Here is a 23,431-nt window from a genome sequence, read left to right on the forward strand (position 1 = left end):
TCTGGGAGGATCCCACATGCCGCGGAGCGGCTGGGCCCGTGAGCCATGGCCGCTGAGCCTGCGCGTCCGGAGCCTGTGCTCCGCAACGGGAGAGGCCGCAGCAGAGGGAGGCCCGCATACCAAAAAAAAAAAAAAAAAAATACAGCCCATTAAAAAATTAAATCCTATTATTCAGCTTTATCCTATAGATATTTTTTACCAGATACCCTTTGAGTGTTTCTTAAATGCAAATACACATTTAAAAGAAGGATATGTGCTATCACTGAGAAAATAAACAGAATGTGATAGGGCTCTGCAGGCTATGCTAAAAGGGGGATTCTAGTAAATATTTTGAGCAAAGCTTGAAGTTTTAGAAAAGTTTTTGCTTTTCCAAGATGATTATGAATTAAAAACTTATCATATTCATCCTCAGCTCCCATTCATTGTTGTATTATATATTTGAAATGTGGCTATCTTGGGCACATAAGTTAATTTTAAGGTTAGCAAAAATTAACTGTGCTTTGATTGGGTATAGCAATTTAAAAATTCAAACTTATGATTGTTAGGTATTTGTCTTATTTTTCTAAAATACTTAATTTTCTTTTTTTTTTTCTCTTTCTTTTTAGGAATCCTAAAACCAAAACATTAGAACAAAACCAGAAACATGGCTCACCGTATTACATTTCTTTGGATAATTTTGGTCCTGCTTCTTCAGAATTCTGTTTTAGCTGAAGATGGGGAAATAAGATCAAGTAAGAACTATCAGCATTGCCTTTTTGTTATCAACACATTGATTGTGGAAATCAAATTAGAGGAGCTCTAGCAATGGCTTTAAGGATCTTATTCTTATTGTCTTTGATGCTGTGATTCCCTAAAATAAATAAATTGCTAAGTTACACATTAACTGGGAGGAAAAGCTATCAGAAGTCATTTTGAGAAAATTCTATGGTAATAGTGCATTTTATTGACCCAGGCTTTGGAATAAACACTCTGGTATTGAGTCCATGTTCAGCCATTTATATAAGCTTCATAATGTGGAGATAAAGAAAGCACCTCCTTCACAGGATGGCTAGCAGGACCATCCTATGAGTTTATCTCATAGAGATAATAAGATAATGCATATAAATGACTTAGCATGGTGACATTCAGTAAGTGGTGACTGTTATTCTGATTGCCTGTAGGAAAGCTTGCATGAGAGAAGTAGGCCATCCTACTTTTAAAAAGACACTTTTAAAAAGACAGCCTACTTCTTTTTAAAAGTGTGCTTATATGCATATTTTAAAACTCATAAACATAAACCCCCTAACTATAAATGAATTATGGTTTCTCTAACAGTTAAATCAGATGATTTGACAATTTGATTCAATTTGGCTTAAAATTTTTTAAAAAAATAATATTTAATGTTTGCATAACCCTTTTATAGTTTAATCCACCCAAGCACTTTATGGGGTAGATACTCTTTGTTTTTTGAGTGGGAAAAGAGATACATAAAATGTATGGGCCTTGCATAGTGTCATACATCTGGTTGGAGCTGTAACTAGTATTTGAACACTTCTTTTCATCCTCAGTGCATTCCTTTCCTGTGACACTGGTGATTCACCTCTTTGAGGAGGAGGTTTTTTGGAGTGGTATTTTGTCTGGGGTTTATAAATGGCAGTACTTGCTTTTGTGTCCATGCTTTTGGCTAATCTTGCAGTTATGAAATATATGCTCCATGGCTCTGGAAAGGGGTAGAAAGGGCCAAGAATAACCCTGTAAGAATTTGTAACCACTGAATCGAGTGATACACAAACACTCGCAGGTCCAGGCAATAATGAGCCCCGTAGCATTGAGGAAGGACAACCTCGAAGAGTCCTGCAAACACAACCTTCCTGTCCTTTTGTCTCTCCCACAAAACCCCAATAATAGTATAACCCTGTCATCCCTGTTCAGTTTCCAAAAATAACAGGAAAACTTCATTCCCTTGGGTTAAAAAATAATGCCTTTGGGTAGAATCCCATTTCTGCCGTCCCTACCCTGACATCTGGCAGTGGTCACCATGACAGACGTTGTTGGAATAGTGTCCCTCACACCCCCTGCACTGAGACACCATCTGCCCTATAGCATCTTGAGATGGTGTCATAATCACAGTTATATTTGTGAGACAAACCCATGTTTTGGCAGTTTTTTTTGGGGGGGGGACTTCTTGCCTGTGGTATGTGTTCACCTGACAATAGTGTTTACTTCTGCTAGTTACTGTGATAGGTGAGTTGAGATAATGGTGAAATTGAGGACTCTTCATGGGAGCTTTGTCATCATCCCAAATATGTAAGTGGGCAAAGATAAGGAAAAGAATGGAAAGGAAGGAGAGGAAAGGAGGAAGTGAGGAAGGTGAAAAGAGGGAGAGATTGATTGATTGATTGATTGATTTACTCCAAGGAGTTGCAAAAATACTAATTGTCACCAAACATTTTTTTCTCCGATACCGATCTTTGCAATTATAATATCTTATTTGCAATATATACAGAAAATAAACCATCCTTATTATAACTTTAAATTGGGCATCCAAACACTACTTAAGGGAGACCATTAACCTGAGTAAAACCACAGGATATAAAATTTGTTATCTCATTACCGTGACTCAACTCATCCTCTTCTAACTCATCATGTCCAAGGACATGGGATCCTTGTCCCATGAAGTATTTTGGCTGCTTTGAGTGCAGAAGTTAGAGAAGAAGGCAGCAAGTACAGCTGTTCCTTCCTGTTGGCCACTTCAAACCGATAGAGATAGAGTAGGATAATTAAATAGTCAGTTTAGAAATCCCACTAGGGGATTAAAGACAGAAAGGGAATTTTAAGGGAGTTTGGGAGACCTGTTGTAAGCTAATGACCACTCAAGAAAAGAATCCAGTAACCTAGCAACAATCTACCCTACCTTGAAGGAAGACCAGGTGCATCCAAGTGCCAGGCACACTCAAGCCACAAACCCTGATAGTTAAAATACAAGACAATAGATATGGGCTCTGAATCTTATTACATGAAGTCAGGGAGTTAATAGTCCTTGCAGAGTAGCGTTTCTGCATGTAACCAAGACAGAAATAGAGGTGAAAAGGGAAAGAAACCAGGTGAAAGGGGAAATTATACCCAAACCTGAGGTGAATTACCATATTTTAGTATATGTCACCACCCTTTTGCTAATATACATATTTAAATAGTGCCATGGCAGTTAGACCTGGTTAGACCGTATAGGGTCAAAGGAGGAACTAGTGATATGAGTCTTGACGTCTGCCCAAGAACGAGGAAGAAGGTGGTCTTCTCCCCTCCCCACTTTTTCTTTGATTATAAAAATGTAGCCCTCTTTGTTCCTGGGGCTCTTTGTTCCTGGGGTTGCACTCCCTTGCCTGCCCACTTATCTCTCACAAGCGTCCTATGCTAATAAACTCACTCTTTGCCTTCCACTTTGCCTCACGCTGAATTTCTTCTGTGAGGAGACAGAAGAACCTGAGCTTCAGTAAGTCCTGACCCCAGGTGAGTGGTCTTAGTCCAAAGACAGTGGTTTTGAGTCCCCTCCTAGTCAGGGATCATGGGTTCAAGTCCCACTCCGAGGTGTGGGTGGGTTCAAGTCCTACCAGAGAAGGAGTACAGTTTCAAAACCATTGGAATTACCCAAACAAACCAGTTTGTCTTTGGGACTGTGTCTGTCTCTCACCTCTGGACCTTTGCACTTGCTGCTTCCTCTGATTAGAATGTCATCCTCAGGACCTGGTTAAAACTCTGCTTTCTGATCTCAGCCTTCCAACAAAACTGCCCCTGGCTTGACATAGTTAGGTTGCCACCCTCTTCTCAATGTTCTCATAATTCTTTGTACTTTCTCTAACCAGCCAGTTGTCCATCTTAACTAGGCTGGGAGCTTTTTGAGATATCTCAAGTATGTTTGAAGCCAGTACCTAGCATGATATCAAGGACAGAACAGGTATTCACTATATACATACTGAAAGAATGAGGTAGGGTTAGAAGCATGTTGTGTACTGTGGAAAAGAGAGTTAAGAAAATCTTTTTTTTAATTGAAGTATACTTGATTTACAATGTTGTGATAGTTTCTGCTGTATAGCAAAGTGATTCAGCTATAAATATGTATACATTCTTTTTTATATTCTTTTCCATTATAGTTTATCATAGGATACTGAATATAGTTCTCTGTGCGATACAGTAGGACCTTGTTGTTTATCCATTCTATACATAATAGTTTGTATTTACTAATCACAAACTCTCAGCCCATCCCTCCCCCACCCCCCTTTTCCCTTGGCAACCACAGGTCTGTTCTCTATGTCTGTGAGTCTGTTTCTGTTTCGTAGATAAGCTCATTTGTGCCATATTTTAGATTCCACATATAACTGATATCATATGGTATTTATCTTTCTCCTTCTGACTTACTTCACTTAGTATGATAATCTATAGGTCCATCCATGTTGCTGCAAATGGCATTATTTTATTCTTTTTTAATGGATGAGTAATATTCCATTGTATGTATGAACCATATCTTCTTTATCCATTCATCTTTTGATGGACATTTAGGTTTTTTCCATGTCTTGGCTATTGTGAATAGTGCTGCTTTGAACATAGGGGTGCATGTATCTTTTTGAATTATAGTTTTGTCCAGATATATGCCCAGTGGGATTGCTAGATCATATGGCAACTCTATTTTTAGTTTTTTGAGGAACCTCCTTACTGTTTTCCATAGTGGCTGCAAAGAAGATTTTTTTTTCTTTTCACAGGTGCTTAGAACTTGTCTGGGTATAATTTACACCACAGATAGTCTTTTTTTTCCTGGTAGAACTCTAAGATGTGCTGATCACATGTTTCCTGGTATCTTGAAACAAGAATCTTTACAGAGAAAGGAATAGCTTTATGCCCTTGAACATAGATTCACCTCACACGAGCTATTGTTTTGGCTACATTTGTGACTGAAGATGAGCAATCAGACCTTTAAGCATTCACCTTGCATGTAGCGCAAGAGTGACTGCTTTTGTAACCTTGGTTCATTTACATTTTCTCAACTATATCAAGAATGTGGATCTTTGCTGGCTACTTTAGTCCTGAAGATGGCAGAAAGTTTGTTTTTAATTTCTTCCCCCCATTCATTGGTTTATATAAATTTTTATAAATATTTCAGGTTAGCATTAAACTAAACATATTTCACTGATAACTTAAAACAATCATGTTAGTCTATAGCTGAAAATCATTCATTTATTAAAATTTTTTGTGTTTTCATTTATTCAGTGGAGAAATACAATAAAATGTGGCTTTATAGTAATACCTCCCCCTACAAAGAGATATCTAGATATCATATTCATATACAGCATCCATTTTTTATTCCCTGTTTTTATTTTTTTTAATTTGGCTGCATGGTGCAGCATGTGGGACCTTAGTTCCCAGACCAGGGATCAAACCCGTGCCCCCTGCAGTGGAAGTGCAGAGTCTTAACCACTGGACCACCAGGGTCCCTATTCCCTATTTTAAAAGCTGAATCATTAATACTTAAATTAAGACAAGCTAATTAAAACATATCAACAAAAATCATAGCCCTCATTTATAAAGAATTTTCATAAGCTAGGCAGTGTATCATAGTTAATCTTCACAAAGCTCTTATGAACTGGTTACTATTATCTTTTTTTTAAAAAAATTCAGCATTATTGAGGTATAATTGACATATAAAATTATAAGATAGTTAAACTATACATTGTGGCGACTTTATGTATATACATGTGAAAGGATTCCCCCTGTCTGGTTAACTAAAAATTCATGCATTTAAAACCTCTAATTTTTGTTTTTTATGTAACACATATACTCTGATGGTTTTCTTTTTTCACTTAGGTTGTCGTACTGCTCCAACAGATTTAGTTTTCATTTTGGATGGCTCTTACAGTGTTGGCCCAGAAAACTTTGAAATAGTGAAAAAGTGGCTTGTCAATATCACAAAAAACTTTGACATAGGACCGAAGTTTATTCAGGTTGGAGTGGTTCAGTATAGTGACTACCCTGTCCTGGAAATTCCCCTTGGGAGCCATGAATCAGGAGAGAATTTGATGGCAGCCATGGAGTCCATACACTACTTGGGAGGAAACACAAAGACTGGAAAGGCAATCCAGTTTGCCCTTGATTACCTTTTTGCCAAGTCTTCACGATTGCTGACTAAGATAGCAGTAGTCCTTACGGATGGTAAATCCCAAGATGAAGTCAAGGATGTGGCAGAAGCAGCAAGAGACAGTAAAATAACATTATTTGCCATCGGTGTTGGTTCAGAAACAGAAGAGGCAGAACTTAGAGCTATTGCCAACAAACCTTCATCTACTTATGTGTTTTATGTGGAAGACTATATTGCAATATCCAAAATAAGGGAGGTGATGAAGCAGAAACTTTGTGAAGGTAAGCCTTAATATAATGTGGAAACAAGTAATAATGATGCTTTCTTACATTTTGGTATAACCTGTTCATTTGGGAACTGGGGAAGGTAGTTATATTTAACGTCAAATTATTTAAGTTAGAAATGAGGTGAGCACACATTTCTGAGTTATATTTTTCTGGATAAATTTTGTTTTTAGAAACAATCACTTTCTTATAAAATCTACAGTTGGAAAATATAATATTTTGTGTTTTCCTTTCAGTTACAGTATGTTTATTGTGGAGATGGTAGAAAATAAAACATCTAAATAATTAAAATATATGTAAAACCACACATGATCATATCGCTCCTGTTAACAAGTTTTTGTCTTTTTCATCCTAATCTTTTCTTTTTTTGATTTCAGTGTGTCTGAGAGTTTATTCATGTGCCTAAATAAGGATAATATTGTATATATAATTTCATACTCTATTTTCATATTATTTATACTCTTATTGTGTATATAATTTTAATACTCTATTAATATGATAGTGGACAATCTTTTAAGATAATCTATTTAATAGTTTCTCCATTTTTGTATGTTTGGTTTATTTCTAAGTTTTTCTAATACAAATAACAGTGAATATTCCTCTACCTAATTCTGAATGGGAATCTCTCATCATTTCTTCAGAAAACAAAGATCAAATTACTAACATTTTTAAAGCTTTGGAAGAATGTTAAAAATTCCACTTGAGAAAAACTTAAACTCCCACCAGCAATGAGGGAACATTTGAAAATATAGTACTTACCAGTCTATTAATTATGTTTATATCATTTCATAAAATCTGACTTCATGTGTATGATCAGTCCCCATGGGAAAGTTCCAGTTTTTGGTAAACATTAATCCTGTTAGTGTATAGACATGCTTGTGTTCACAGTATTTTTGGGGAAGAATAATTTATTCATATCTTTTATTTTTAATATTATAGGCATTTAATGTACTGTATACCTAAAAATAATGTTCATGTAGATGGAAATGCTTTTTTCCCAGTTTACCTACAAAATAATACACAAATAGGTTGGTTCACATTTGATAGAAAAATTTCTAAATGATTGTGGCTTAGAAAACAAATTAATTCCTTCATTTTCTTCATATTTGGGCGGTATGGTAGAGAAAAAATTTTAAAGCTTTTTGGATTATTTCTTTTAAAAAGCATGGAAATATTAAACAACTACTTCAAAACAAAGAGAAAAAATGCATAGAAGATTAAGCATTTTCTTTAATAAAACTTTAAAAAAGGTACTAACAAGTAAGTACAAATGGTCATTACAGTTATTGTTTTCATGAATCTCTAACAGTAAGACTGTGTTGACTTTTGTTGTGTTGCTGTGTTGAACAGGTCAAAGGGATTTAGATTTTTAATATGTTGTTAGAATTCTTTGATTTTGAAGCTAGGTATATTTCATTATTAAAATAGACTTTTCGTGGTGAAATTTCACTTACCATTCATCTTTTTCCTTTTTTTATAAATTTATTTATTTATTTATTTATTTATGGCTGTGTTGAGTCTTCGTTGCTGTGCACGGGCTTTCTCAAATTGCGGTGAGCAGGGGCTACTCTTCGTTGCGGTGCGGTAGCTTCTCTTGTTGAGGAGCATGGGCTCTAGGCATGCGGGCTTCAGTAGTTGTGGCTCATGGGCTCAGTAGTTGTGGCTTGCAGGCTCTAGAACGCAGGCTCAGTAGTGTGGCGCACGGGCTTAGTTGCTCTGGGGCATGTGGGATCTTCCAGGACCAGGGCTCGAACCTGTGTCCCCTGTATTGGCAGGCGGATTCTTAACCACTGAGCTACCAGGGAAGTCCCACTTACCATTCATCTTAATCCTAAAATATAAATTTGATTAAATATGTCTGTTTAGTATTTGCTTCAGAGACTTTTCCTGTAGATCTGTATTTTGGTAAATGCATTCTTTCTGTATAAAAATTTTAAAATACACATGAAAGAGTTGCTCTGTGAAAACGGGTAAAAATTCTTTCAGCTAAAATGTATGATCTGTAAAAAAAAAATCAAATTCGAAATCTTGCCAAATATTTCTTCATCTACACTCAGAAAAAGAATGTAAGTAATGTCTGTGTCTATTCATTTCGCATATTCACTGTACAATAGACATCTTTTAAAATGTACTTTTTGAAATTGTACTTGTGGAAGATACGGGCTTTTTTTCACTTGACTTTTTGTACTGTATTAGATTATGATTAATGCACTAAATTAATGTATTGCTGTATTGCAGCTGCTTCAAATCATGTAATTTGTGTTTGATTATTTAACAAATTCACTTTTTTTTTTTGGACAAATAGTTAACTTCTACTTTGAGGTGTTTAGCATATAGGATTACTATTTCCTAATATCGTTCCCTTTTATACTGTACTGTGGTTGATCCATGATGTACAAAATATTCTCCACCTCTTTGTTCCCACATGGATTATTTCATCTTCATGGACCTACTGTTTCCTTGGAGGTGTATTCTGCAACACACTTCTTATTTCAGGACCGCCTAAAAGTGATGCGCAATGATTTCTTTCTTTATCTGAGAGTCTTTCTTCTAATTTGGGCTTAGTTTGTTCTTTCTTAATTCTTTGACTTGTAAAGTTAGGCTGTTTATTTGAGATCTTTATTATTTTTTAATTTAGATTTTTATTCCTATGAATTTCCTTCTTAGTGCTGCTTTTGCAGCATCCCATAAGTTTTGGTATGTTGTGTTTTAGTTTTTGTTTATCTCAAGATAATTTCTAATATCCCCTTTGACATAATGATTGTTCAAGAGCATATTGTTTAATTTCCACATATTTGTGAATTTTCCAGTTTTCTTCCTGACATTAATTTCTAGTTTAATTCCATTTTGGTTGGAACATATACCTGGTATGATTTCAATCTTCTTAAATTTGTTAAGACTTGGTTTTTTTTTGACCTAACATGTTATCTATCCTGGAGAAGTTTCATTTGTGCTTGAGAATAATATGTATTCTGCTGCTGTGGTGGTGGGGGGTGGCGGTGGGTCGCTGTTCTATATATGTCTGTTAGATCCATTTGGTCTATAGTGTTGCTCAAATTCTCTGTTTCCAGACAGATCTTCTGTCTGGATTTTCTATCCATTATTAAAAGTGGAGCATTCAAGTCTCTTACTATTATTGTGTTTCTGTCTATTTATCCCTTCAGTTTTGTCAATGTTTGCCTCATATATTTGGGTGCTGTAATGTTGAGTGCATATGTATTTATAATTGTTATGTTTTGCTGGCGAATTGACCATTTTTCATTGTATAATGTCCTTCTTTGTCTCTTTTGACAGTTTTTGACTAATATAAGTGTCACCACCTTTGCTCTCTTTTGGTTAGCATTTGTATGGAGTATCTTATTCCTTCCCTTTGCTTTTATCCTGTGTGTGTCCTTAATTCTAAAGTAAATTTCTTGCAGATAGTATAGATCTTGTTGTTTTTTTTTAAAGTCCATTTAGCTACTCTATGCCTTTTATTGGGGATTTTAATCAATTCACATCTGAAGTAATTACTGATAAGGAAGGATTTAATACTGTCATTTATTGTTTTCTGACTCAGCTTTTTTTTGTCGCTCTTTTCTCTCTTACTGTCTTCTGTGTTTCATTGATTTTTTTGTAGTGATTTTTTTTGCTTTGTTTCCTTTTAAATATACTTTTGCATATCTTCTATAGGTATTTTCTTTGTGGTTACCATGGGGGTTACATAAAACATCATATAGTTATATCAATCTATTTTCAGTTGATAACTTCAAATGCTCTGTATTTTTGCTTACTCCTGCCCTCTTTACACTTTTTTATTGATGCCACAAATTACATCCTCTTATATTGTGTATTCATTAATACAATTTCACAGTTATAGTTTATACTTTAGTCTTTTAACTTCTGTATCAGAATTAAAAGTGATCTAAATACCACTGTTACAGTATTACAGTATTCTGAGTTTGTCTATATATTTACTTTTATCAGCAAGTTTTATACTTTCCAGTGCTTCTGTGTTGCTGTTTAATATTCTTTCCTTTCAATTTGAAGGACTTCCTTAGTATTTCTTATAAGGCAGGTCTAGTGGTAATAAAGTTCCTCAGCTTTTTTTAATCTGGGAAAGTGTTTATTTCTATTTCTATTTTGAAAAACAGTTTTACCAGATATAGTATTTTTGGTTGGCAGTTTTTTTTCTTTGAGCACTTTGAATATATAATCCTGTTCCCTTGTGACCTGTGAGATTTCTACTCAGAAATCTGGTGATTGTGTCATGGGGTGCCCTGTACATAGTGAGTTGCTTTTGTCTTGCTGCTTTCAAAGTTCTCTCTTTGTCTTTGGTTTTCGACAATTTGATTATAATGTGTCTTGATGTGGACATCTTTGAGTTCTTTAATCTGGATGTCCATTTCCTGTCCTAGATTTGAAAAGTTTTTGGCTATTATTTCTTTAAACAAGCTTGCTTCTTTCTTTCTTCTTCTTCTGCAGCTCCCATAATCTATATATTGGTCTATACTTGATGGTGGGCATAAGACATTTAGGCTTTCTTCAGTCTTTGTCATTCTTTAAAATTTTGCCTGGATAATTTCAAAGTACCTGTCTTCAAGTCTGCTGATTCTTTCTTCTACTTGATCAAGGCTGATTTTGAACCCCTCTAGTCAATTTTCCAGTTCAATTATTATTTTCTGCTCCAAAAATTTCTGTTTGGTTCTCCTTTACATTTTCTTTTTTCTCACTTTGTTGATGCATTATTTTCTTGAGCTCATAGAACATCCTATGATGTCTATTTTGAATTCTTTGTCAGATAATATACCTCCCTTTCTTTAGGGTCAGTATCTGGAGTTATTTTGTTCCTTTGATTGGGTCATGTATCTCATAGTTTGTTTCAAGATTCACACATTTGAAAAAACCGTTACCTCTCCCAGTCTTTGCCAACCGGCTTTGCACAGGGGAAATCCCTCAGCAATCACTCTGGCTAGAGATTCTGAAACCTTTTTTGGAGTGATGTGATTTCTCTGGAATTGTGTGAGCAATTCATTAATTAGAGAGACTGGTTTCTTTTTCAGGAGCTCATAATCTTTCACTCCCTTTGGTGTCTGTCCCTTTGGTGTCTGTCTATAATACTTCAACTTCTCTAGTTCTCTAACCACAAGTTTCCCACTCCTTTGTTCTCAGTGGCCACCAGGTGTCCAGGTATGCTGGTTCCCTGTCAGCACCCTTAGTTAGGCAAGACCAGTATCATTCCTTCAGGCAGCCCTTTGAAAATCTAGAATGCTGAATACATGCTCCACTCTTTTCTCTTTCTGAGGGAGAAGTCTCAGGTTGTGTGTCTTCTCCTGATCATGCTGAGCCATGCCAGCCACAACAAGCCACCCTCCCACTTTTATTTGTTCTCAGCAGTCCACAGGTATCCAAATGATTCTGGGTCCTTCAGTGCTGCAAATGAGGCAAGACAAGCTGAAAGCTGAAGCATTGGATGCATGCTCCACTTTTCTTTTTCCCTCCTGAGGGAGTCATTACAAGCTAGGGCATCTCTCCTGGCACTTATTTGTGTCAGCTTGGAGAGGGACTGATGTGGGTAAGGTGAAATTATTCTTAATTACCTGTTTCATTGAGGCTGTTCTTGGCTTTGTGCTCACCTGGGGAACTTCAGCTTCCTAACTGGAATCTCACAAAGGTATTTTGGTCCAATCTGTGTTTCAGTGGGGGAATGTGCGTTGGGACTTTCTATTCTGCCATCTTGCTGACTTCACTCCTCTGTTCTTTTTATGAGTCAACCAGGCATGGGCTTGGTGCAACAGAATGGGGAGGGAAAAGAAAGTAATTTCCCCTTGTTCTCTGGAAGATACCTTCCTTAGGTGTCTTCAAGGGCTTCCAACAGCTTGTGGCTTGAATGATGGGGTTTCAAGGCCCATATTTTGATTCAGGTGAGCTGACCTTGCCTGTGCACAGGTGTGGGTAGTTAAAAGAGCAGGCCCTAGAAAACTGCCTGTGTATTCTTACTGTTCCATTTTCCACTATCTTTTCTTTTTTTTTTTTCATTTTCCACTATCTTGACTTTTGGATGAAGCAGGAAATTTATCTGTTTCTTAAAAGAGTATATGGTGTTGACCCAAGAAGGACCAGAGGTCAGAATTAGCAATTAGCTGTGCAAATGTAGCCATATCTTGAGAGACAGAGAGATAGAAAGATAAAGAGATAGAGATAGAGATAGAGAGAGAGAGGGAGGGAGGGAGAGAGAGAGGGATACCAGTTGCCCAAGTGGAACTTTGGTGTCTTTCATTCCAAAAACGTAGGGACTTTTTTCCCTCCAGTGCTTTCCACCATGATGCACTTTAACTTGGAATGATGTTCAGGACTTCTGAATTTCTTTTTCTCTCACCGAAAATTACTCATATTTTCTATGTCTTTGCTTGGTGATTGCTGGATAATTTGATTATCTAATTTAAGTCTAATAATACTTTGTAATAATGGCCTGGTATATTACTCTACCCTACTCAGTTTAACTTCCATTTCTGTAGAAGACATAAAAGGTAAAGGTACACATATCAGGTGTCATGGCCAGGACAACTGAGTTGCTTTTGGAGGCAGTGAGTATTTTAGCTTACATGATTTCATAACATGTATGTGATTAATTTTTCTGCCCTCACATGAAACTCATATCCTTCCCTTCTGCCTCTCCACTATTGGTACACATATGCTTGAATTCACAACCACAGAGATGGGGCATGGAAAAATGAGAGGTGGGAGGTGGGGTAAAGTTTGGCAGATGGGATATGATAGAGTATAATATTTCATTAAACCTCATAGAATATTCAGGGGAATAACTTTGTATTCTATCTGTAGATTAAAAGAATTTAAATCTAATCTGAATTGGTGACAACCTACATTGTCAAGGACTTGTAGTATATCCAGAAATATGAATTTTCCATTCATTTAATTAGAGACGCTAGAGCTATGTTTCAAATAAAGTAATATGATTGTTTATATTTTATGTGCAAAGCGATGTTTGGGTATTAAATTGGAAGAAGTAGGATGACTATGGCATTATTCAGAAAATATACAAATTATAGCATACAGACTTTACTCTCAGTGTTTACGATTGGATCTAGATGCAGCTGTATAAGTTAATTATTTCTAGGAAAGGAATAAAGAAGAAAACATTCACAGTAATTTTCTTAGGAATATTTAAAGCTTGTATAAAATGCTCATTCTCCCATCCTTTCTCTCTCTCTAAAATATAATGTATAATAGCTATCACCTAATTACCTATTTTATGCTCATAACAGCTTCATTCTTTTTAAGTGACAGTTGGCATGCCAGTAGGAGTGAAAATTGGTACAACCACTTTGGGAAAGTCTTTGACATTATCTGTTAGGGCAAATATACTGCTGTCTTCTGAAATAGTAATTCTATCCTAGATATTTAACTACGAGAAATAAGTTCATATGTTCACCAAAAGACTATTCAAGAATGTTCATAGCAGCTTTATTTAAAATAATCCCAACTGGAAACAACTCAAATGATTGCCCACAGAAAAATGGATATAAGTAAGTACATCATAGTATAATTCATATAGTAGAATACTACACAGCAATACCATCAACAAAAACCACATCACTCTTATGTGCAAAACCATGGATAAATCCACAGGCATTATGTTGAGCAAGAGGAGTAAAATTTTAAAAAAAGATACTGCATTGTTCATTTATATTAAGTTCAAGAACAGACAAAACTATATTAATCAATGGGGACAGAAATCATAACAGTGATGGCTTCTGGTGGTGGTGGTTATCCTCTGTGAAGGATCATAAGATTGCTTTCAAGGTATTAGACAGATTCTGTGTCTTGTCTGGGTCTAGCTATGTGGGTGTAGGCATGTGTGGCAATTTAACTATTGTATACTTGAGATTAAGTCATTTTACTGAATGTAGGTTGTATCTTAATAAAAAAGTTTAAAAAAATTCAGTAAGCACAATGTCTATTAAAGAAAAGCACTTGAATGTTTTTTCTTTAAACCTCAGGCCATATGAATATGGTGGTCCAGCCCAATCTCTGGAGTCAGAACGAGATCCGGGTTTGGTTCCTGACTTTGTGAACATCACTTTCGTGAAGTGAAATCTTAGGCTAAGTGGCTGACTCCAACCTTGGTGATAGAGACCTTATTTTATCTCATTTAGTTTTTTTGCAGTTTAAATAATAGTAACATTTATTATCTCATACAGTTCCTCTGGATCAGGGACATGGGTGAAGCTGGGCTGAATGGTCCTGATTCAGGTTCTCCCAAGGAATTGCAGTCAAGATGTCAGTTGAGGCGGCAGGCCGCTGAAGGCATGACTGGGGCTAGAGGGTCTGCTTTTAAGGTGACTCACTCACAAGAGTGGCGAGTCAGTGCTGGCTATTGGCAGGAGGCTTCAGTTCCTGGTCACATGGATGTCTTGAAGGAGCTGCTGGAGCATCCTTGCAACATGGCAGCTGGCTTCACCCGAAGTGAGTGGTCCAAGAGAGCAAGGGGGGGCTGCAGCGTCTTTCATGGTCTAGACTTGGAAGCCACACCCCTTCATTTCTACAATAACCTATTGGTTATGAAGGCCAGCCCTGGCAGTGAGAGAGACCACATTTAATGAATGTTAATATCAGTATGCTAGATGTTAGAGCAGCAGAGGGACATGTTAAGATGCATGGATGTTTGTTTAAAAAAATAGAATTTGTATGTTAAAATGATGCATAAATGTAATACCTGACAAAAGTTCTTCCCATTCAAATTAAAAATGGAAAAGAAAAGGAGTAAAGAATGAGTTACAGGAATTGGACACAGACTATTGTCTGGATACGTGTAAAGGCAAGACACGCTACCTTTCTTCATCTATAGTATTTGGTCAGAGGAAAAAATAACTTAGAAACATTTCAGACTTCCCTGGTGGCACAGTGGTTAAGAATCCACCAGCAGTGCATGGGACATGGGTTCGAGCCCTAGTCTGTGAAGATCCCACATGCCACAGAGCAACTAAGCCCATGCGCCACAACTACTGAGCCCGCGTGCTGCAACTACCGAAGCCCGTGTGCCTAGAGCCCATGCTCCACAATAAGAGAAGCCACTGCAATGAGAAGCCCGCACACCACAATGAAGAGTAGCCCTCGCTCACTGCAACTAGAGAAAGCCCACGTGCAGCAACGAAGACCCAATGCAGCCAAAAAAAAAAAAAAAAAAAGCATTTCATTACATAATCAATGGTTTTACAATGAAAAATGGCAAAACCAGATGAGTTATTCTGTAATTTTGTAAGCCTTTAAAATTGTATTCTCCTTAGCTATTTTTGAAGGCAAGGATGAGTTTCCATTTCTTATATTTTTTTCTTAGTGTTGAAAAATAATATATTCCATGTTGGTGAGGCTACTTACTGGTGAAAAAGATTTTGACTTTTCTGGTTTGTGCATAGGTTGTACTTAAGGCTAATTGGAGTTTATTGATCCCATTGACTCACCACTGAAAGGAGTATTATAAAAATCTACACTTACTATGTCCCACTGTCAGCCATGCGTTTGGCAGACATCTTCCTCTGATGAAGGATTCTAAATCAACCTATATTTCAAGACAGTGGGATTACTTGCTGGTAAAAGAGAATGAGATCATTCAGTCATGTGATGAGAAAAGAAACTTTGTGAAGTTGGGCTTTAGTAAGAGAATTTCTGCTTGGATAATTTATTTCAGATTTGCTATTGTTATTTTAGTGTATTTACAATATGATGGGATGGACTCTAAGTTATCACAATCTTGGTGAATGTGCCTCCTTTTTTATGAATTTGTACATGATGTTAAAGTCCATGGTGATATAATAGAGCTTCAGGAAGGCAAATGTTTTAAATTGCCACTGCACGCCATTGAGGGTTGTGTATCTTTGGCACCTATACTCATGTTTGCCTTACCATTAAAACCAAGTTCAATCCAGGAAAGTTTAAAGAAGCTGGCTTGCACAGACCTGAACTGTACCAGGGGCACCGTAGACAACTATGTTTTATTGGATTATCGGGTCTGGATCACTAAAATTACTTTTGGTCTCTGACCACAAATCTCCTTATAAAATTCCCAGTTGTCAGTTAAAATATGTGACTTCTGCAGAGGGCGGACTTACAAACAATCTTGCAATTGGATTAAGTAGGCACTTATAAACTAGGCTAAGTGTGATCTGGAATAATGTGTTCATTATTAATTAATATGATAGTCCTCCTATCATATTAACTTACAAGTAGAAAGCTGTAGCTAGACACATGTGATTTCCCTGGTTAGACTCAAGAGATACACAGTTTTTGTGTTCTTGTCCATGGCAGGATTTTAAATAAAACACATTTTTATGATCCTAATAAGACTGAATTACTTATACTACTAAGCCCTGGGATTTAACAGAAAAGCAATTATTACTGGACCCCAGTGTTTAAAATAAGTGGACTAATGGGTGCTCCACCCCAGAAAGTGTTCCTTTTCTGAATACTCTCTGAACATATTAGAGTCAAATAAAATTATAACTGTGTCGTCTGTGTAGGAAACCATTTGTGAAGTTAGGGCTTTGAGGTTTTTTTTTTTGGTTCTTGCTCCCGAGTGCACTCCTTTATTTTTATTTTTATTATTTTTTTTTGCGGTATGCGGGCCTCTCATTGTTGTGGCCTCTCCCGTTGCGGAGCACAGGCTCCGGGCACGCAGCCTCAGCGGCCATGGCTCACGGGCCCAGCCGCTCCGTGGCATGTGGGATCTTCCAGGACCGGGGCATGAACCCGTATCCCCTGCATCGGCAGGCGGACTCTCAACCACTGCGCCACCAGGGAAGCCCGTGAATGCACTCCTTTAAACTAACTTGCTTTATCTAGATGGTTCTACTTACTTGCTGTATGTGTTATAGCAAGTCCCAACTGACTGTCTCTTAGCATTTGATTTTCCTGGTACTTAAAATGACAGCTTCCAAGTTCCAGTTTTTAATTTCAGTATCCATTCCCCTCTCTGTATGTGTTTGTATAGTTATACATAGATTTCTTTTTTTCTACACAATAGGGAAGTTAATTATTGACCTCTGTTTCCCTAGAAGTTTATGGAAGAATTGTTGGTTGGCAATCAAAGTAGCTTTTTATATATGGAAACTTTCTTTTACCTGTTTCCTGTAGCTAGGTATATGCAAACATACAAACTGTATTTGAGCATTTTAACTACATTTTACTTTTCAGTTTCCATGTGTAAGGGTATTTTATTATTCTTGTAGGTGAGCAAATTTGGAAGAAAAATTATTTCTCCAAAAAAATATGGGTGAACCAGGGGCTGAGAGGAAAGAGGAATGAGGAGTTATAGTCTAATGGGTACAAAGGTTCTGTTTCTGAATAGTAAAACTTTTCTGGAAATAGTGGTGATGGTTATACAACATTTGAATGTAGTTAATGGCAATGAATTGTACACTTAAAAATAGTCAAAATGGTAAATTTTATGTTACGTATATTTTACAATTAAAAAAAATTGAAAGCCAAAAAAAAATGAAAATGTAATTATCTAAATACATTTCTCCTAATGAGATGTGCTAGGTGGTAATGAAAATGTGGCTGTATCGTGATTGTTAATTTACATTCCTGATTTCACGAACCATGCCACACTGTTTCCTATACAATTCTGGGGATTAGAATACAGTGCAAAAATTTGATTAAAGATAAAGGATGAACACAATACTTGCTTCATCCCCCCCACTTGCATGCTATTTTGAAGTTACAAAGCATTTTTATATACATCATCACATTTGATCCCCCAAAAATCCCTGTGAAGGAGGTCATTATTCTCACTTCACAGATGAGAAGCCAGAGGTTCATGAGAGGTTAAGAGAGAGGCTGAGTTCTAAACCTCAGGTTCTGGTCTTCAGTTGGAGCTCTTTGTTTAACATCTTATAACTTCTCTTTTGTAAAGCAAATCAGAGGAGCAGTTCAAATCTGAATATTTGTATGATGTAATGTTTAACACATTTTCTTTTCAGCTGAACTTCTTTCTTTTGCAGTTTTAAATCAAGTGCATTTAAAGTGAGGCCTCCTATTGTTCTATATTACCCTGCCCCCTGTTAGAAACAAACCCTGCATCATAATGACAGGAAAAATTTAATTTAGCTTATTGATTTATCATTTCAACTCAGTCATACAGTATTATTGGGACTCTTATTCCCTGCTTCTTATGTTTTCATGTGGAGGGACTTCAGCCAGAATGACTTTTTTTTAATAAATCATCTTGATTTTATATTAAAAAGTTTTAAAATTATAACAAATCTCAGTTTTAAGTAGAGGTGAAAAGGTTTTCTAAATAAAACACTAGTCCAGTAATGTAGTAAAGGAATAATATTTGTCAGAATAGGAATTATTTCAAAATGCAAAGATGGTTTAATAGCGAAGTCTGATTTGTCACTCTTCTGCTCAAAATTCACCTGAATTGGCTTTTTTCTTGACTCAGGCAATTTCTTTTTGGTTCTCATTCTTCAAAATTAAAACCAATGCTGCAATGAGTATATAGATTGACTTTTCTGATTTCTCCCCACCTTCTTTCACTCTACCACTGATGAGAAGATGCATTTTCGGATAAGGGAGTTTGATAAAAGAAGCTGGTCCTAGATGGCAAAGTGCCTTAGACGTTCTTCCCTTTAGATCAGCAGGTCTGTGGAGCTGGTGTTCCGTTTCCTCTTTAGATCATATGTGAACTTAACAGGAGTCCTGCTCCTGAGGTGGGTGGGGATTGAATCAGCCCTGCTGGGCTGCCAGGCGGGGGTGGTTAATTACAGTGTACAGTCTCATCAGACTTACTGGATCACACCTCTAACCAGCATCTTCTGTTTGCCTGGTTCCTGTATCTTCCCATCAGTTAGCTCTAAGCTTCCCAGAGGAAGAAGAATGTGATTGAATAGGTCCCTTCAAAATTCAGCATCCTTAGACCTGAAGATGAAAATACCCCTCCTTTCCCAGGAACACATCTACTTTTATTTATATCAAAGCTTTATTTTATTTCCAATATTAATGTTCCAAATGTCCATCAATAAGTATACAGATAAATTGTGATATATCCATACAATGGACTTCTAATCAGCAGCAAAACAGAATGAACTACTGAAACACACAACCAGAGTGGATCTAAAATAATCATGCTGAATGAAAGAAGCCGGACAAGAAGGAGTACATAGAATATGCGTCCATTTTTATAGAACTATATTAAATTCAAACTTATTTTGTAGTGACAGAAGGCATATAAGTGGTGCCTGAGAATGCGGATGGGAGTGGGGTAGTGAATGGTGACAGACAGAGATTGCAATGAACATGAGGAAACTTTTGGGGGTGATGCATATGTTCGTTATCTTGTCGGTGGTGATGGTTTTACAGGTGTATACATATGTCAAAACTAATCAGATGGTAAACTTTATGTTTAGTTTACTGAGTATCAATTTACCTCAGTAAAGCTACTTAAAACACAGACAAACAAACAAAAACTCAGCATCCTCAGACCTGAAGAGGAAAATGCCCCTCCCTTCCCAGGAATACAGCTAATTTTATTTATATCAAACCTTATTTAATTTATAATATTCTATGGTACAAGTTAGGACAGTATTATTGGGCTAATAAAATTCATCTTCTTACTTTTTACTGTTTTATAAATATGATACTTTTCCCTTTTCTTAACGTTTTGTAAAAGAGTGATTATCTTAAAGTACATTTAGTGGAGTTTGTTCTTTTATTCTCTTAGCTGCTCTATAAAATATAAGCAGTCAGCCTCAATGTGTATGTTATACAATGGCCTTGGAAGAATCTGAAAATATTGCAACATTCCTGCAATATAACAGTTTAATAGCATTGCAACCAAACAAAATTTTCCACATAATTTGAGACACTGGTTTCCCAGAGAATTGAAAAGCATATCACATTTTAATAATTTATGTAAATGACTATAACTAATAAGAACCTGCTGTATAAAAAAATAAAATTAAATTTTAAAAAATGACTGTATAATGCAAACCTTAATGATTCTTCTTAAGGAAAAAGTCTTTATTCATTTATAAATATGATTAATATAATATATAATCTGATTAATCATAGATGAGATAATAGGCCCATTTGAAGAATTTCCATGAACAGAAAAGACCTACAGTTAAGTTTTTTCCAGAGTGAGAGAACCAAGATATTTGAACTGTAGGATTATAAACTGCTAGAACTGGAAAGAATATTGGGAACAAGACACATTTTTTACCCCTCAAATGCTGGGAATGCAAGAAAGCAATCAGAATTCATCTCCTAGATCCAAGAAATTTAAGAGCATTATCCAAGGGTGCGTGACTACCAGCAAATCTTGGATGAGAATCACGAATCCTGCTCCAGCCCTCTCCTACTGGCCAGGTGTTAGGTTGCCTCATATTCAAAATAGTGAAGTGTAAATTTCAGCGTAGTGTTGCCCTTAAAACAATCCATGAAAAAATGTGCCTTTTACATTTCTGTTTTCTTTCATCCCCTTTTAGGGAGAAAGAAGGCAATTGAGACTTCATTCTCAAATACCAAATACACTCCTGCATGTTTTCTCAGAAATATATTTACATACATTTGTGTGCATATAGAAATTTTATAATTCTATGTTCTTTAATATGCCTCCCTTGATTTTCTTTTTGTTGAAGTAACCCATGATTAATCAACTTCTACCCCTTTTGCTTTTGCTTTATAGAATCTGTCTGTCCAACACGAATTCCAGTGGCAGCTCGTGATGAGAAGGGGTTTGATATTCTTTTAGGCTTGGGTGTAAAGAAAAAGGCTAAGAAAAGAATTCAGCTTTCACCAACAAAGATAAAAGGATATGAAGTGACATCAAAAGTTGATTTATCAGAACTCACAAGGTAAACGTTATGTGTTGATACAGCGTTTTCTTGATGTTTCTGTAGACATGTTGAGAATTCTTTAAGCTCATACATGTTCTTCTTTTTCCAGCAACGTTTTCCCAGAAGGTCTTCCTCCATCATATGTATTTGTCTCCACTCAGAGATTTAAGGTCAAGAAAGTGTGGGATTTATGGAGAATTTTAACCATTGATGGAAGGCCACAAATAGCAGTTACCTTAAATGGAGTGGATAAAACTTTATTATTTACAACAACCAGCATCATTAATGGCTCACAGCTTGTCAACTTTGCTGACCCTCGAGTTAAGGTAAAGATGCTTGGGTACGAATATGGTATTCACGGGGAATGACCATCAGGTTTGTGTGTTTTGGGGGAAGAGAGCCATAATTTGAACCTGACTGAAAAAATATTGATTTCATATTTTAATTTTGCTTCATTGACTAAAAGGAACAAAGGAAGAATATTTGTTTCTTTTTTAATTGAAGTAGAGTTGATTTACAATGTGGTGTTAATTTCTGCTGTACAGAAAACTGAGTCAGTTATACATATATATACTTTTTTTTTTTTTTTTTTTTTTTTGCGGTACGCAAAAAAAAGAGAGGCCCACTGTTGTGGCCTCTCCCGTTGCGGAGCACAGGCTCAGCGGCCATGGCTCACGGGCCTATCTGCTCCGCGGCATGTGGGATCTTCCTGGACCGGGGCACGAACCCGTCCCCATCGCGGAGCACAGGCTCCGGACGCGCAGGCCCAGCGGCCACGGCCCACGGGCCCAGCCGCTCCTCGGCATGTGGGATCCTCCTGGATCGGGGCAAGAACCCGCATCCCCCGCATCGGCAGGCGGACTCTCAACCACTGCGCCACCAGGGAAGCCCTATACATATTCTTTTTCATATTCTTTTCCATTGTGGTTTATCACAGGATATTGAATACAGTTCCCTGTGCTATACAGTAGGACCTTGTTGTTTATCCATTCTATACATAATAGTTTCTATTTACTAATCCCAAACTCCCAGCCCATCCCTTTCCCACCCCCCTTTCCCCTTGGCAAGCACAGTTCTGTTCTCTGTGTCTGTGAGTCTGTTTCTGTTTCATAGATAATTTCATTTGTGTCATATTTTAGATTCCACATATGAGTGATATTGTATGATATTTGTCCTTCTCTGTCTTATTTAGTTCACTTAGTATGACAATTTCTAGGTCCATCCATGTTGCTGCAAATGACATTATTTTGTTCTTTCTTATGGCTGAGTAATATTCTATTGTATATATGTACCACATCTTCTTTATCCATTCATCTGTCGATGGATATTTAGGTTGCATCCGTGTCTTGTCTATTGTAAATAGTACTGCTAGGAACATAGGGGTGCATGTATCTTTGTGAGTTATAGTTTTGTCCAGATATATGTCCAGGAGTGGGATTGCTGGATCATATATGGCAACTCTATTTTTAGTGAATAATTGTTTTTTAATTCATATGAGATTAGGGGTGTAGGAACTAATATTTTTGAGTGCCTGCTTCTAGGTGCCAGAAACATTTAATTATAATGATCATCCAAGGAAGAAGCTATTGCTCTCATTTTAAAGACAAAAAAACAAAGTTCAAGGATATTAAATTCTCTTTCCAAGTAACATGGCTAGTAAGTGGTGACATCAGGAATTTAATTTAGGTCTGGTCACTTTCAAAGTCTGTGTTTGTCTATTTTGTACTGCCATGTCCTACAGGATATTGAGATAAATTCATATTTGTCAGAACATTAAATACAGGTAGGAAATATGTACAGAATTCACATTTATTTGGAGGACAGTTTATATTCCCAAAAGGAGCATATATTTAATAAAATTCATAAACTAGAAGTGTATTTTTCAAGTCAAATGTGTTCAGAATATAGATGCCATGATAAAAACAATTACATTTTGATTATTACCGTAATTGTGATAGTCAAATTGTACATTATATAATTTAGGAAATATACAAGGCTGTACATGACATTATGCATTTATCCAATTTCTTCATTTGGTAAGCAGAACAAATTAAAAAAAATTGTTTTCTAAAAGACGTCACAAAGAAAGAAAACTACAGGCCAATATCACTGATGAACATAGATGCAAAAATCCTCAACAAAATACTAGCAAACAGAATCCAACAGCACATCAAAAGGATCATACACCATGATCAAGTGGGGTTTAT

The 23,431-nt window shown here is 36.4% G+C and overlaps 1 protein-coding gene across 1 annotated transcript in view; it reads left to right on the forward strand.

Annotated features, from left to right (window-relative positions):
• Window positions 1-23,431, forward strand: part of COL21A1 (collagen type XXI alpha 1 chain) — a 185,071-nt gene that overhangs the window by 51,764 nt on the left and 109,876 nt on the right. The window contains exons 2-5 of the mRNA XM_055079962.1: window positions 606-731; window positions 5,833-6,384; window positions 21,074-21,242; window positions 21,334-21,550. Coding sequence (XP_054935937.1) covers window positions 644-731; window positions 5,833-6,384; window positions 21,074-21,242; window positions 21,334-21,550 — 1,026 coding nt within the window. The 5' untranslated portion in view covers window positions 606-643. The remainder of the gene's footprint in view (window positions 1-605; window positions 732-5,832; window positions 6,385-21,073; window positions 21,243-21,333; window positions 21,551-23,431) is intronic.

This window comes from Physeter macrocephalus, chromosome 18 (genome assembly GCF_002837175.3).
Source record: "Physeter macrocephalus isolate SW-GA chromosome 18, ASM283717v5, whole genome shotgun sequence".
NCBI lineage: Eukaryota > Metazoa > Chordata > Mammalia > Artiodactyla > Physeteridae > Physeter > Physeter macrocephalus.